We start from the raw sequence: 15,588 nt of genomic DNA on the forward strand, positions 1-15,588 counted from the left end.
GACCTTCTCTGATCTTCCTGGAGCTGATTGTTGGCTGAGTCATTGCCATTTTGGCTATTCTTCTTTCCATTTGAATGGTAGTTTTTCGCTTTCTTCCACATCTTTCAGGTTTTGGTTGCCATTTTAAAGCATTTGCGATCATTTTAGCTGAGCAGCCTATCATTTTCTGCACTTCTTTATATGTTTTCCCCGCTCCAATCAACTTTTTAATCAAGGTACGCTGTTCTTCTGAACAATGTCTGGAACAACCCATTTCCCTCAGAATTTCAGAGAGAAATTCACTGTAACCAGCATGTACAACATTTGCTGCCTTCCTTCTTTAAATAAGGTGAATAATTGCCACCCATTTTTCAAAGAATGAACGACCTCACTTATTGAACTCCACACTGCTATTATTTTGAACATGCCCCTTTCAATAAAAAATTCAATTACACAGAATCAGCAGCACGTATGTCATGACTGTTGGGTGTATTGGATTTCTATTACTCTACTACACCTGCTAGTAAATTATTTGCCATGTAGAAATATAATTTCTACCAAAAACAGTAGTTGATCAGGTTAGTGATGTCTGACTGCTATTATTTTGAACACAACTGTACATGCAGCTGAGGAGTGGCGTATCTGTGGGAAAGACAATAACGAAGATGTATTAAGTTAATGCATCAATGTTTTAACTCAAGCCATGTCAAAAACTGCCATACACATTGATGAAGAATATTTTTATGTGTTTTACTTTCTATACTTTTTGCACCTCATTAGACAGTTTTGAAAAGTAAAAGTGGGCATGAATAAATGTAGTTCTAAAAGGCACCAGATTTATGAATGGTGTGCACAATTTTTGTGCCAAATATTGGTCGAAAGTAAGCCAACCAAGAGGACACAACAGGAGAAGTGTCCAACATGTGTCGAATCTATCAGACAGCCAATGTGATTCAGTTTGGGCCATCTTGGGCCTGCCTTGTCAAATTGAAGACAGTTAATTCCCCCCATTGTTTCACTACTGGAAGTCTTCTCCAATATTTCAGAGATGTTGTCGCAATTCATGCGATTCTCATCTAATTGATTTGGCACCAGCACAAAGAAGACGAGAATCGCATGAATCATCACACCACCCAATCTTACTGCAGAGGTCCTCTAGGACAGAGATTAATGATTCATCTAAGATTAGGATTAAAGATTATTTTAACTGTCGATAGAATATGGGCTGGTACTGTGGTATAGGGCACACAAGAAGAAGTATGTATTTCTTACTTACCTGATATATGGAGCTGTACTGGCAGTGCTCTGAGCTTGACTAGGTTCTAGGTCAGCCTTAAGAAAACGTGTCAGAAATACTGCATGAATTGGACAAAAAATTATTGAAAGCCCCAGTATAGGGGGCTTTATAGTGTTCTAGAGTGATACACTGAAACTCACTTAAAGGGAACATTTCTTGAAAAATTTATCAAACTGTGACAACCCCCCCAAAATATAAAGCTCCCATCAGTAGATATCGATATCTGCTTGGTCTATGACACATAGAAGCAGAGGAACTGGCCGGTATCATTCCTCTTTGGCTAAGTTAAGGCGTGGGGCTTGCTGAAATGGGTGGGGTTTATACTTAGTAATCTCTGTTACACTGGGTTCTGCAGTATTAATAAGGATCAAGGACAGGATCAAGGTAGGGGTCCATAGTCATGTCCGTAGTGTATTGCGGATCCGCAATACACCCGGCCGGCACCCTTATAGAAATGCCTATTCTTGTCTGCAATTGCGGACAACAATAAGACATGTTCTATTTTGTTCCGGAGCCGCGGGCCGAAAGATCGGCGGCACGCTCCGGAAATGCGGATGCGGACAGCACACTGTGTGCTGCCCGCAACCACTCCTGCCCCATAGAGAATGAATGGGTCCGCATCCGTTCCGCAATTTGCGAAACAGATGCGGACCCATTCTGCGGACGTGTGAATGGAGCCTAAATGTGACCATATAAAGGTCCTGTGACAATACACAAGTCTGACACAAAGAGTAATAACACAAAGAGTAATAATGAGGATAACTGGGATTATCCTCCTTGTTACCTTTGGAACACTTGGTCCTTCCATTTTCGCTTTTGGAGGGTGATTTAAGTTGATCTTATTCACTACAAGACAAAGACGACGTCTTAATTTACTCTCTAGCTTCATCTGAATACCCAACAGTCATCACCATTACTCACACTGGATGTCTGATGATGAACGTCCAACTTTCGGGAGACGTTTTTTCGAGAGGATTCGCGAAAAGGTTGATAGGAACTGTTGGGCAGAAAGTTATGTTAATTCACTGTATTAGGTAGAGGAACCCCTTTATGTTGTATAACTTAGAGGTCATTAGCCACATCTTGAAGATTACTGAATATTCATGATCTTTTCAAGCTTCGTCTACCGCCTTACGTCGTTGATCCAGGGAGTTATTCTGATTGCCTGATTGGAGTTGGGAAGGAATAGTTTTTCCCTAAAAAAATTGGCTTCTACCACAGGTTTTTTTTTGCCTTCTTCTGGATCAACTTGCAGGATAACAGGCTGAACTAGATGGACAGATGTCTTTTTTCGGCCTTATAAACTATGTTACTATTTTACCACTTATGCACAAAGAGCAAAATCTTGAGAATTCTACTGGAATTCCTTCTCTCTTGCTACGCAAGTACAGACGTGGCTACACAGAATGTAAAACCTGCGCGTTTACTGTGACCACCCTTTAAATTACTCGTGGGATGCCCATCTGAGATTAGAATTGCCTTCTACAGTGGTTGTCCTCCTAAAAGCGAGGAACAAAATCAAGATCAGGGAGGTCTTATCAATGAGATAATCTCTAATAAAATTTCCTCTGAATTAAAAAAATGATCTGGCCTTTTAATGTTGCTTGAGTCAAGATGCCCTGTGATAATCTTCTTACCATATGTGCAACGGAGTTTCACATCTCATCTTTTGCTATTATCTGGATTCCTCAACAAACTCACCTCCATGTCATCCTCTTCTTCCGCATTTGAAGTTTCATTATTTTTTTCTGGATTTCTCAGTTTTTCCAACAATTCCATCGTAAGAAAAGGACCAAGTCCTGTCTGGGCGACGAACTGATGCTGCAAGGAAGTAGAGAAGGCAGGAAAAAGTCACATAGGGGATCCAGCAGTGAACCAAAAGATGTAAAGATCTATGATTGCTTTGTGAGATCCATTGTGAAAAGGGTTTCAGCTAATGGTGATGGATACTATTGGTTTAACGGAATGGGTTCATCATGTTTCTGTTGGGTTTGTTTTTACGGCAAGATTAGTACTGCAGACAATGCTATTCTTCATTTAAAAAACTGATGGAATGGAGAATGGTGATAATATGGACACAAATGTTAGGATGGTGTAGAAGGCCATGCCCAAAGATCAAGATTATACAGGCAAGTAAAGTGGGCCTCACAAGAAACAGAAATGTAGGAAATAAAGAGGGTTAAAGAAAGGTGGCAACAGATACCAGCGACTGAGAAAGAGAATGCAGAGAGTGTATAGGAATGAGACCTTCCTTGAGATAGTTAGCAGGTGATTTAGGGTTTCCATTGTGATGGAGAACATCTCAGCTACCAGGAGAATTGTATACAGACTGGTTCTGTAGACAAAACATAGCACTTACCGTGAGCAACTTGGACGCACTTGGTCTCTTCTTGGGGTTTTTAGTTAATGCTACCTTGATAAAGTTGTGAAATGCAGCAGACCTAAGAAACCAAGAGTATATGCTAGGTACTGCAAAAGAGAACGTAATGCAAGTGCACTTTTTTAGCCTAACATTACTCACCACTTTGACTTATCCTTCAATTTAGGGGGTTGATAACCACTTTTAGACATTAAGAAGAGAACCCTACAATACAAGAATAGAGATTCAATTGAACTATTTAGATAAATTAGATGTAGAACTCTACATCTACCCTACAGATATCAGGGAGATAATTAGAAACCGTCTTACTAACCTCAAGGGATGTACATGAAACATAGGTGGTTGTAGCTCAGTAAGCTCAATGGCCGTGATTCCCAGAGACCAGACATCACATAGTTCTGTGTATCCTCCTTTCAGTTCAACCGCGGCCACTTCTGGAGCCATCCTGCATGGATAGAAAGATCCTAGTTCTTCACGGGGCTTAAGACAAAACCGTTGGTGTCTCTGTACATATCAACATATATTTAGTGTCATCTGCGTAATATACATTACCAATAAGGAGTGCCAATAAAGGAATTCCTTCTAGCAAAAGTTGCTGTGAGCTGAGCGGAAATTCCAAAATCAGCTGTAAAATAAATCACCACGGTCTTAGTATGTTCTCCTTCCACCACAGGCTTTAGGATCTGTTCACACTTCTTTTTTCCCTTCCATTAGAGGTATACGTTGGAGGTATTCCCCAATGGGAAGTAGTAAGGCTAAATTCACACAGTCGGCAGAGCAATCCGGCAGACGAACAGCCTGGCCAGATACTGCAATTCACTGCCAGAACCCATTGACTACAATGGGAACTGGAGGGGATACGGACGCTCCCCAAACTGACAAAAACTGTTGCGCGCAGTGATAAAATCCGGGGAATGGCAGATTCCCGCCGGATTCTATTATAAATCTATTGGGGTCGGGCGGGCACGCGGCACTATCCAGCCTGCCGGATTGCTCTGCCGCCTGTATGAGAGGGCTGTGGTATATAGTGGCATACATGTCCCCTCATTCAAAAAAAAAGTATAGCGCATGGTATATGTTTTTTTTTCTACTCCATCCATTTGCAAGGAGAGCACAGCAGACTACACTTTTTTATTCCGTAGTCAGCGTCTGGTAAAAGGACACTCTTTTGGCATACACTGGTGGCGAAAAGCTACATGAGATTTCACAATCAATATGTCAACTAGACAGAGCCAAAGACACCCTAAAAAATAGATCTTTGTGGGATAAGAGGTCCAACAACTTGACAACATATTTCTCCAAAACAATGAAGAAGTTGTTCACTTTGGGCAATCACAAAGGGTTCCGTGAAAATAAGCTGATGAAGTGTTAATTTCCGCTGCAGTGCCCCCACAGGGAAAAGAAGGAATTACATGCTACTCACTAACATGAATGGGCTGTCAGTATATTATGGACACGCCAGGTCCTCCAGAGTAAATTTTTTGATCATTTGAGTAAATGTACTCCTTTCACTGACCCATAATGAGAAGTTCAGTCATTTTTCTGTTTTCAGATTATTACACAGTCTAATATTTCTCTCTTAGGTGGACATGAAAAACATTCACAATCACTGAAACTCACCCAATTTAACATCTCCACTGTCATTTAGAAGAATATTGGCTCCCTGGGAATGAAAGAAGAAACGACTTTCAGTGGTTTAATATGGATCATAAGGCAAGCATGCATAGTAGTGCCGAAGTCAAGTGAGGTTGTCAGAGCAGAGGAGGGATAAACTCTGTTGGTGCCCAAGGCAGGGTTTCTGGACGGCTCGCCAGACCCTCCCTTGACCCCTGAAGTTCATTATGATAGCGGTTGATTGGACAATCATTAGAATGTGTAGTAGGGTATGTCGGCCCCTGCAGTTGCTCTCCCAGCCCCTGCAGTTGCTCTCCCAGCTCCTGCAGTTGCTCTCCCAGCTCCTGCAGTTGCTCTCCCAGCTCCTGCAGTTGCTCTCCCAGCTCCTGCAGTTTCTCTCCCAGCCCCTGCAGTTGCTCTCCCAGCCCCTGCAGTTGCTCTCCTAGCTCCTGCAGTTGCTCTCCCAGCCCCTGCAGTTGCTCTCCTAGCTCCTGCAGTTGCTCTCCAAGCTCCTGCAGTTGCTCTCCCAGCTCCTGCAGTTTCTCTCCCAGCCCCTGCAGTTGCTCTCCCAGCTCCTGCAGTTGCTCTCCCAGCTCCTGCAGTTGCTCTCTCAGCTCCTGCAGTTGCTCTCCCAGCTCCTGCAGTTGCTCACCCAGCTCCTGCAGTTTCTCTCCCAGCTCCTGCAGTTTCTCTCCCAGCCCCTGCAGTTGCTCTCCCAGCCCCTGCAGTTGCTCTCCCAGCTCCTGCAGTTGCTCTCTCAGCTGCATCCCTCACCACTCAATGACATTTTAGGCAGCTGTTTACTCCAATTTGTTTGGGTTCTGGGATTTGTTGTAGTTACCGAATTATATCCCATCCCATTTTTCCTTTAATAATGGGTGCTTGAAGTAAAATTTTAATTTAATTCGTCTACAGTTTTTATGCGTTTTCCAAAAGTAATAAGAACTGCAACTGGCACCTACCTTAATGTCCCTGTGCATCTTCCCTTGGTTATGAAGGTAGGATAAACCCTGTGTAGAGATGTTAACATAGAAATGTGGTTACAATTCCTTTATATGTATGGTACTTATAAGTAGAGTGAGACTCCTTCAGTCCCACAGTCCAGAAATGAGGAAGTTCAGTAGAAACAGGACCAGATTATAGGGAGGGCAAATAGGGTATTTGCTCTGAGAGACCTACCCCATCACCACCATGGTTCACATTATTTTTCTCCACTGTTACAACGTGTAATGGATCAGCGATATATAATTTTACTACGATTAAAGGGAAAGGGCTCACCTCCTATAAAAAGAAGAGCTCCCATCCAATGTTTTGCCCCAGTGCCTCAATTACCATGGACCCATCCATGCTAAGTAAAATCAAAGGCAACGCTACCTAGCAGCTTCTGAAACTTAATAGACCTTGTGTTGGACCATATGCACTCACTTGAAGGGTTTCTCTACACACGTAAGCAACTTGTAGCTCAGACAGTGCTCCTGTAACTAGAGAAAAAGGAATATTTCTTTCTTAGACAACTCTACCCCGAGCAATAATAAGACGTTTATAATTAAAACATTTCTTTACCTTGATATATGTCTTGCAGAGAACCTCCTCCACAGAACTCCATGCAAATCCACAACTTCTTTGCCCTGAATATTAGGTACAAAGAAACATCAGATGACCGCAACACGGCTCTCTATTTTATATATGGAAGAACATGATGGAAGCCGACAGAGCATACTGTCCATATCTCTGCTTGTGCAAATGAAGACTAATAAAAAGTGTTGGTAAAGAGTTGATGGACCATTAAAGAGCATCTCCCAGCATGATCAATCCTAGTAAATCATACTGCCTGGTAGGGTTGACCCTGCTAATTAAAACGATATCTATGTTATTTCTGTAGGTAGAACTGTTGCTTAGATATTGCTCCATTTTGGCAATATGCAAATTAGCTAGTTTAAGCACCAAGGGGAAGGCTATAGCTCTTGGAGCACCAAATTTTTAACACCCTATTGCTCTGGGTGCTCCCCTTAAATGACAGGGCTAGACAAGCAAAGGGGATGGAAGTTCACAGAGCAGAGGAGTGTTACAAAAGGTAGCACTCCAAGGGCTCCAGTCAGCCCCTTGGTGCTCAAACTAGCTCATTTGCATATTACAAAAAATGCTTACATTTTGGCAACAGTTCTACCTGCAGACATCACAAAGGTATCTTTTTAATCAGCATGATCAACCCTACCAGGCAGTATGCCTGGTTAAATTGGTGACAGATGCTCTTTAATGGCAAAATACCAACCTTAGAATGTTACTTGGAGGTTAAAACTGGAAATTTATCAAAACTGGTTCAAAGGAAAACTGGCTTTGTTGTCCATAGCAACCAATCAGACTGATCCTTTCATTTTCCAAATGAGCTCTGAAAATGCACCCTGTTTTGATAAATCGCCCCCATTGAGTAGATGAAGACTGAGCATATCTTCAACTTATTTGGCCATGATTATTATAGTGGAAGGTGACCACTGCTGCCAAGATGGAACATCAGTTTAACCAAATCAAAGTTGTAGCTAGACTTTCTTTAACCCCCGGGCAAAAGTTCACTTCACTGCCTAGTCCAGTGTCTAAATAAACTTGGGAAGGACAAGTGGCTTGTTGGCAAGGGCACCTAGCACATGCCCAATAGCCCTCTCTCTGGATACACCCCTGGCTAAAGCTGTGAAAATATGATTGCCAGACAAAAGTTGGCCTTGGCAATTAATTATTACCACCAATTGACATAATTGTTTGACCTATAAAGCTAGAGAGATGCAAAATGTGGACATACAGCTCAACTTCGGGTATAAAGAAGTGTACAGATTTTGAAGTCCAATGTTTTTGCCTTAATTTGCCCTAATACCTGTGGCAGACAACCTCTTTAATCAAAATCAAAGTCTTATACTGTTAATCAACAGACAAAAGATGGAAACCTAGTGTGGCCCAGTCTTGTTCTGGAGACAATGTCTAGTCAATCTTAGAAGATCCTCACCTCATGTAGCTTCCATAGTATGTCACTATGTTTTTGTGAGCGCAGCTCTTCAGCATGATAACCTCCTGCTGGATAACAGAGAAGTCTTCTTCTGTAAAATAAATAGGACAGGTGGCAATGGATTAGGGGATTCATTGTCTTGTCAACGTCTAACTTTTGGTTGGTCAGTGTAAAGGTGGATTTAGACGGGCCGACTGAAAAGCCAATTGTCGGGAAGGAAGCATTCCATCCCGACAGTCGGCTGCTCATTCAGTGAAGGAGACCACTGCATTTACAGGCAGCTACAGTACTTCACTGTATGAGGTGAATACATGTATTCTTCACTGTATGAGGTTCTACAGGCCAGGAACGGGTATTGGGAGGGGCTATGAATGGGGCATGGGGGCCCAATTTAGGGGCATGGGGGCCCAATTTAGATTCTTGCTATGGGCCCAGTGATTTCTATGTACATCCCTGGCCCTAGCCTTTCACATTGTGATCAGGGTAGACAAATTATGCAGTTCCTTGGAAATGGTTAACACACTCTACGTTATAGGAACTGTCCAGTGATCTCTAAGCCCGGTCACACAGCTCTCTGCTCCTACTCACTTTCTATTAAAAGTAACAGACTTCATGTGGCAAACAAAAATGTATACACATAAAGAATGCACCAACCAAACACCTACATACAGCAGAGGCAGCATTATATGAATCCAAAGTGCTTATCTGCACTCACATCAGGCCCTGCCCAATTGTGGCTGACAACCTGGTTTCTAGATCTCTGGTGCATGCAACCGGTCTTGGAAACCATCGAAAGTAAATAGGTTTATGGATTTTGATAAGGAAACTGGAGAACCTGGAGGAGACCCAAGCAATGACCAAGAACATAAGAACTTCCTAAGCTGCCCTGATTGGAGTTCAGCTGAAGACTCCAGTCCTGAAAGAGTCAACATGAATCCCAGGCATTCAGATCGCATATGCAGCAGGCCCTGGAGGAACCAGTGCAAGAGTTCGGGAGTGGTAGTGGCCCTGATGAAGTGTTGCGTCACGGTGCACTCCTTCATGCCGTTGCTCCTTAAGGATCGATGCAGTGGCAATGTAGAATTGAATAAGAAAGCCAGAATTAAACGTATAAAAGTATTTTTTACTAAATGCAACATGGAAGACTTCTAATACATCCAATGGCAGCAGGTTTTAAGCTGAATTCTCTGACACCAGTAAGAAAGATGGAAAAAGGTTAGTTTGCTGCAGTCAAGCACTTGTATTGCACTGGCCTGTAGTCGTTTGGGTGATGGGTGTCTTAGCCGTAGTCCCTCACCTCACAGCAGTGTTTTTAAATGCTGGTCTCAGCTGGTCATCTGCTGTCTGTCTTCTCAAGGATTTACTTAAAGATAAATGTTGGTTGTTCTCTCTGGAGAATTCTTCTCAGGAGCAGGAGCTCAGCAGTGTGCTTCCTCTCCCTTTCAAGTCTTGTCAGAAAGCAGGACCAGCCCAGTCTTACCAAGAGGGGAGGAACAGGGTGGTTAGTCCTGTTCCTGCCAACCATTGCCATCCATTCCTTACTGGAAGTAACGGGCAAACATACACTATAAAATACATAAGATAACTCTATACAATTGTAGCACCCCCAGGTCTGGGGTACTACACGTAGAATGAGTGACATCATTAATTTCTATAGAACTCACCACACACATAAATCTAACTCTCTCCCACCATTGAAACCTTCAAAAGCAACCTTTAAACCCACCTCCTCAGAAAACCTACAATAAAAACCCTGCCGCCATAGTCCACCGTGAGAGCAGCTTTTAGCTTCACCTTCTCCACTGCTTATTGTATCATATACGTAATGTACAGAAAAACATCAAAAACTATTTGTGAGGTGGAATGGAAAAGAAAACAATTGTGCGATACTAAATTTAGTTTGGTTTTACTACTTTTACAACATAACATACCCATAACTTTCTTATTTTTCTGCTGATGGAGGAGTGTGAGGGCTGTTTTTGTAGTCTTTACGGATACCATTTTGGGATACAAATGACCTTTTGGTCGCTTTGTAGTCAAAGTTTTTTGGCAAGCAAAGTGACCAAAGAACGGCGATTTTGACATTGTATATTTGTTTTTTACAGCGTTCACTGCTGCAAGTGGAGAAGGATGAATTAGGTTAATATGCCTTCTTGTATTATTTTATAACAATTTCTGCCTTTTGGGAGCTATTTAGATAATTCAGGCAACTCCTTTAAAGGTTATTAACACCTTTGGCATCCTACAGGAAATAAAAAAACACTGTCCCATTCAGTATTACAGCTGGTGATCAGCATGAACATTAGAGAACTTGGCTTCTAAGATAATATGTCCACCTTTCGAACCCATTTTTGTTGTTTGCTCCATTGCATCTAACATGAGAATTGAAGCAACTTTGTGTCTACAGCTCCTAAGCAAATCTATGTGTCTCCATGGTAACAGACTACAAAAACCATGTGTAGTCTGATCCGTCTCCTACTTCTTGCTTATCTGCTAAAAATATGTTAGCAAGTATGGGGTATGTGGAAGGGAGTGTATGACTGAAGGACCTATCTACATGGATTTTGCTAGAGACACGTAGGTCTGCATAGGACCTATAGGCACAAAATAGTAAGACACTTTATAGTGTAAATATTATTTCCAATGTTGCTTATATTTTTTATTCTAAATGCATTAGGACAATGAAAAAATGATGTATCCATAAATACCGGACACCTATGCAATAATAGCGAACAAAAGCCAAGATTTCAATCGCCCCCTATAGTATTGGTCTAGACTACCTTTTTATTTAGAGCAATGTGGCATCTTGCTAGAATATACTGTATATCATCTTTTTCTGATCACTGAGGGTCCGACTAGTGGAGCATTGACCAATCCTGAGAACTATGGATTATTTGGTCATTCTCCAGTGTCCTCCACATTCATGGCCAGGAGTTCTGCTGTGCAGGTGCAGCGGCTCACCAGGGAGCTGCAAGAGCAGTATAATAGTGGCGATTGTGGCCTAGATACTGGTAACAATACTCGGCATCCACGGTGGCAATCTCTCCTCTGGCCCTCCATGTGGCCATGCAGTGACTTGAGGGCACACCCTTCCTTCCCTTGGGGCAATCCCTAGTCCTGGTGCACCTGCCTGGTTGTAGTTGGGGTTCCCTTGATGATAGGTGTTTGGCAGGGTACAATGTAGGAGTGTGGATGCAACAGCCAATGTACACTCACCTAAAGAATTATTAGGAACACCATACTAATACGGTGTTGGACCCCCTTTTGCCTTCAGAACTGCCTTAATTCTACGTGGCATTGATTCAACAAGGTGCTGATAGCATTCTTTAGAAATGTTGGCCCATATTGATAGGATAGCATCTTGCAGTTGATGGAGATTTGAGGGATGCACATCCAGGGCAAGAAGCTCCCGTTCCACCACATCCCAAAGATGCTCTATTGGGTTGAGATCTGGTGAATGTGGGGCCATTTTAGTACAGTGAACTCATTGTCATGTTCAAGAAACCAATTTGAAATTATTCGAGCTTTGTGACATGGTGCATTATCCTGCTGGAAGTAGCCATCAGAGCATGGGTACATGGTGGTCATGAAGGGATGGACATGGTCAGAAACAATGCTCAGGTAGCCTGTGGCATTTAAACGATGGCCAATTGGCACTAAGGGGCCTAAAGTGTCCCCAGAAAACATCCCCCACACCATTACACCACCACCACCAGCCTGCACAGTGGTAACAAGGCATGATGGATACATGTTCTCATTCTGTTTACGCCAAATTCAGACTCTACCATTTGAATGTCTCAACAGAAATCGAGACTCATCAGACCAGGCAACATTTTTCAAGTCTTCAACAGTCCAATTTTGGTGAGCTCGTGCAAATTGTAGCCTCTTTTTCCTATTTGTAGTGGAGATGAGTGGTACCCGGTGGGGTCTTCTGCTGTTGTAGCCCATCCGCCTCAAGGTTGTGCGTGTTGTGGCTTCACAAATGCTTTGCTGCATACCTCGGTTGTAACGAGTGGGTATTTCAGTCAACGTTGCTCTTCTATCAGCTTGAATCAGTCGGCCCATTCTCCTCTGACCTCTAGCATCAACAAGGCATTTTCGCCCACAGGACTGCCGCATACTGGATGTTTTTCCCTTTTCACACCATTCTTTGTAAACCCTAGAAATGGTTGTGCGTGAAAATCCCAGTAACTGAGCAGATTGTGAAATACTCAGACCGGCCCGTCTGGCACCAACAACCATGCCACGCTCAAAATTGCTTAAATCACCTTTCTTTCCCATTCTGACATTCAGTTTGGAGTTCAGGAGATTGTCTTGACCAGGACCACAACCCTACATGCATTGAAGCAACTGCCATGTGATTGGTTGACTAGATAATCGCATTAATGAGAAATAGAACAGGTGTTCCTAATAATTCTTTAGGTGAGTGTATAGTGGAGTCAGTAACCAGGCCAGAATAGGAGTAGTAGTACATCTAGCAGTAGCAAGGCACTGTTCCAAGGCATATAACTGGGGGTTGTAGTCCTCCTTCCCACTGTGCTTCTAAAGTCTCTCAGCAGAACCTCATGCAGGCAAGGAGGTTCTTGGTAAATGTTTCTGAAAATTTCCAGGATGAGGCAAGCAGATTTAAGACATGGCTGGCCAAACCATCTCAAAAGTGTTGAAGGCTACGCTGACAATATTCCTTCTCACAACAGCAAACTCTCTCTACCATAAACAAGCACAATATCTTGCTGTCTGACTCCAGTGCACTGCCTTGTAGATTCTGGACCTTCTAACCTCCTTCTCTCTGGACCACTGTTATGGTTGAAGTGCTTCCCTGGCTGTAGAAGCCTCAGAGATGGAAGTCCTCTGAGCACGGCCCTAGCTCTCAGGAGCTAGAACATGTAGCTCTTCATAGTAGCTCAGCTAGACCCGAACTCTACTAACTAGGGGGAAGGCCCAGGTCCATCTCCTAGCAACCTAACAAGATAAGCCAAGGTTTTAACCATTAATTGTCTATACATTAATATTAGGTACACAAATACAACAAATCACAACATTTCACTTAACAGTATAACAGTAGATCAATTAAAGGGGTCGTCTGAGTTATTTTTCTGTTCTTTGTATGTTTCTAACTAATCAAATGTAAAGGCTTTACCATGCACTTACTTATCTGCAGTTGCTGCTTTGTCAGATTTCACTGAGGGTCACATGACCTGTGATGTCAGCTTCTCTCCCTGCTCTGATGATGTTTCATGCACAAGCCTGAGAGAGCAGATATGTGTCTTTACACAAGGCATCACTGTACAGGCCACGCCCCCTGCACTGCCATCTGCTGCTGTCTGCCCTCTCCCTTGATTCTTCAGGAAAAAATTTTACCCCTTCAGCAGCACAGACTAAGGCTGGGTTCAGACCTGAGCGTTTTACAGCGCTTTCCTACGCGCTGTAAAACGCTTAACAGGCAAGAACCAATGATTCCCTATGGGAATGGTTCTCACCTGAGCGTTTTACAGCGCGTACGATCGCGCTGTAAAACGCCCGACGCCCCAAGAAGTACATGAGCTTCTTTGGGGCGTCTTGTCGCACGTTCCCGTACATAGACTTCCGGGAATGCGAGACAATGGGTGTTCGCTTGTCTCTGTATGTGCGATTGCAAACGCCGGTACAATCGCGCATACAGAGCGCTCCATCGCGAACGCTCAGGTCTGAACCCAGCGTTAGGGCTGCAGTCTTTAATGAGTAGCTGCAGGCAGTGAGGAGACAAATGCTGGGCACAGCAGCTGATAGACTAGAGGAGTTCTGCAGAGCATTGCACAAGAACAGGTAGGGGAAGATCCTGTGTGTATCAGTGTCATTGTACAGCTGGGACTTTTAGTTCTACACATACAACATGCTGCTGAGTATCCCAGCAGGCAGACATGTCACTCAGGGCAGACTTATTCACTCCCTTTGCAGAGAGGGGGAGGGGCAGAGATTGTTGTTACTGCAGGTAAACAAAGGGCCAGAGGAGAACCAGGGAAATATATGTTTTTTTTGCCCAAAACTTGTTTAGCTTAGTTATATATTGCTGCCCATCAGATTTACAGTGCTATATATTATTATTTTTTTATAACTCGGACAACCCCTTTAACCATTTGCAGTGACCCAGCAACTAAACTTTCAGCAAACCTCATAAAACCCCTTTAACCGCCTCCGGACCGCCTAACGCAGATGTGCGGTCCGGAGGCGGCAGCCCTGCGCACAACGACGCATATACGCGTCATCTCGCGAGGGCCGGGATTTCCTGTGAGCGCGCGCTCACAGGAACGGAAGGTAAGCGAGTGGATCTCCAGCCTGCCAGCGGCGATCGCTCGCTGGCAGGCTGGAGATCTGATTTTTTTTAACCCCTAACAGGTATATTAGACGCTGTTTTGATAACAGCGTCTAATATACCTGCTACCTGGTCCTCTGGTGGTCCCTTTTGTTAGGATCGACCACCAGAGGACACAGGTAGGTCAGTAAAGTCGCACCAAACACCACACTACACTACACCCCCCCCCCGTCACTTATTAACCCCTTATGAACCCCTTATGAACCCCTTATCACCCATGATCACCCCATATAAACTCCCTGATCACCCCCTGTCATTGATCACCCCCCTGTCAGGCTCCGTTCAGACGTCCGTATGATTTTTACGGATCCACGGATACATGGATCGGATCCGCAAAACACATGCGGACGTCTGAATGGAGCCTTACAGGTGGTGATCAATGACAGGGGGGTGATCACCCATATACACTCCCTGATCACCCCCCTGTCATTGATCACCCCCCTGTCATTGATCACCCCCCTGTCATTGATCACCCCCCTGTAAGACTCCATTCAGACATCCGTATGATTTTTACGGATCCATGGATACATGGATCGGATCCGCAAAACACATGCGGACGTCTGAATGGAGCCTTACAGGGGGGTGATCAATGACAGGCGGGTGATCACCCATATACACTCCCTGATCACCCCCTGTCATTGATCACCCCCCTGTCATTGATCACCCCCCTGTAAGGCTCCATTCAGACGTCCGCATGTGTTTTGCGGATCCGATCCATGGATCCGTAAAAATTATACGGACGTCTGAATGGAGCCTTACCAGGGGGGTGATCAATGACAGGGGGGTGATCAATGACAGGGGGGTGATCAGGGAGTCTATATGGGTGATCACCCCCCTGTCATTGATCACCCCCCTGTCATTGATCACCCCCCCCTGTAAGGCTCCATTCAGACATTTTTTTGGCCCAAGTTAGCGGAAATATATATATATTTTTGTTTGTTTTTTCTTACAAAGTCTCATATTCCACTAAC

At 43.7% G+C, this 15,588-nt stretch overlaps 1 protein-coding gene across 1 annotated transcript in view; it reads right to left on the bottom strand.

The window, feature by feature from the left end:
• MAP4K1 (mitogen-activated protein kinase kinase kinase kinase 1) overlaps positions 1–15,588 on the bottom strand; it is an 87,116-nt gene that overhangs the window by 21,172 nt on the left and 50,356 nt on the right. Inside the window, exons 3-15 of the mRNA XM_044306231.1 lie at positions 8,266–8,356; positions 6,834–6,898; positions 6,696–6,751; positions 6,233–6,280; positions 5,277–5,319; positions 4,209–4,281; positions 3,970–4,101; positions 3,798–3,860; positions 3,636–3,717; positions 2,978–3,097; positions 2,198–2,273; positions 2,061–2,122; positions 1,256–1,311 (exon numbers count right to left, since the gene is read on the bottom strand). Of these exons, the coding sequence (XP_044162166.1) occupies positions 1,256–1,311; positions 2,061–2,122; positions 2,198–2,273; positions 2,978–3,097; positions 3,636–3,717; positions 3,798–3,860; positions 3,970–4,101; positions 4,209–4,281; positions 5,277–5,319; positions 6,233–6,280; positions 6,696–6,751; positions 6,834–6,898; positions 8,266–8,356 (967 nt within the window). The remainder of the gene's footprint in view (positions 1–1,255; positions 1,312–2,060; positions 2,123–2,197; positions 2,274–2,977; positions 3,098–3,635; positions 3,718–3,797; positions 3,861–3,969; positions 4,102–4,208; positions 4,282–5,276; positions 5,320–6,232; positions 6,281–6,695; positions 6,752–6,833; positions 6,899–8,265; positions 8,357–15,588) is intronic.

This window comes from Bufo gargarizans, chromosome 9 (genome assembly GCF_014858855.1).
Source record: "Bufo gargarizans isolate SCDJY-AF-19 chromosome 9, ASM1485885v1, whole genome shotgun sequence".
Lineage (NCBI taxonomy): Eukaryota > Metazoa > Chordata > Amphibia > Anura > Bufonidae > Bufo > Bufo gargarizans.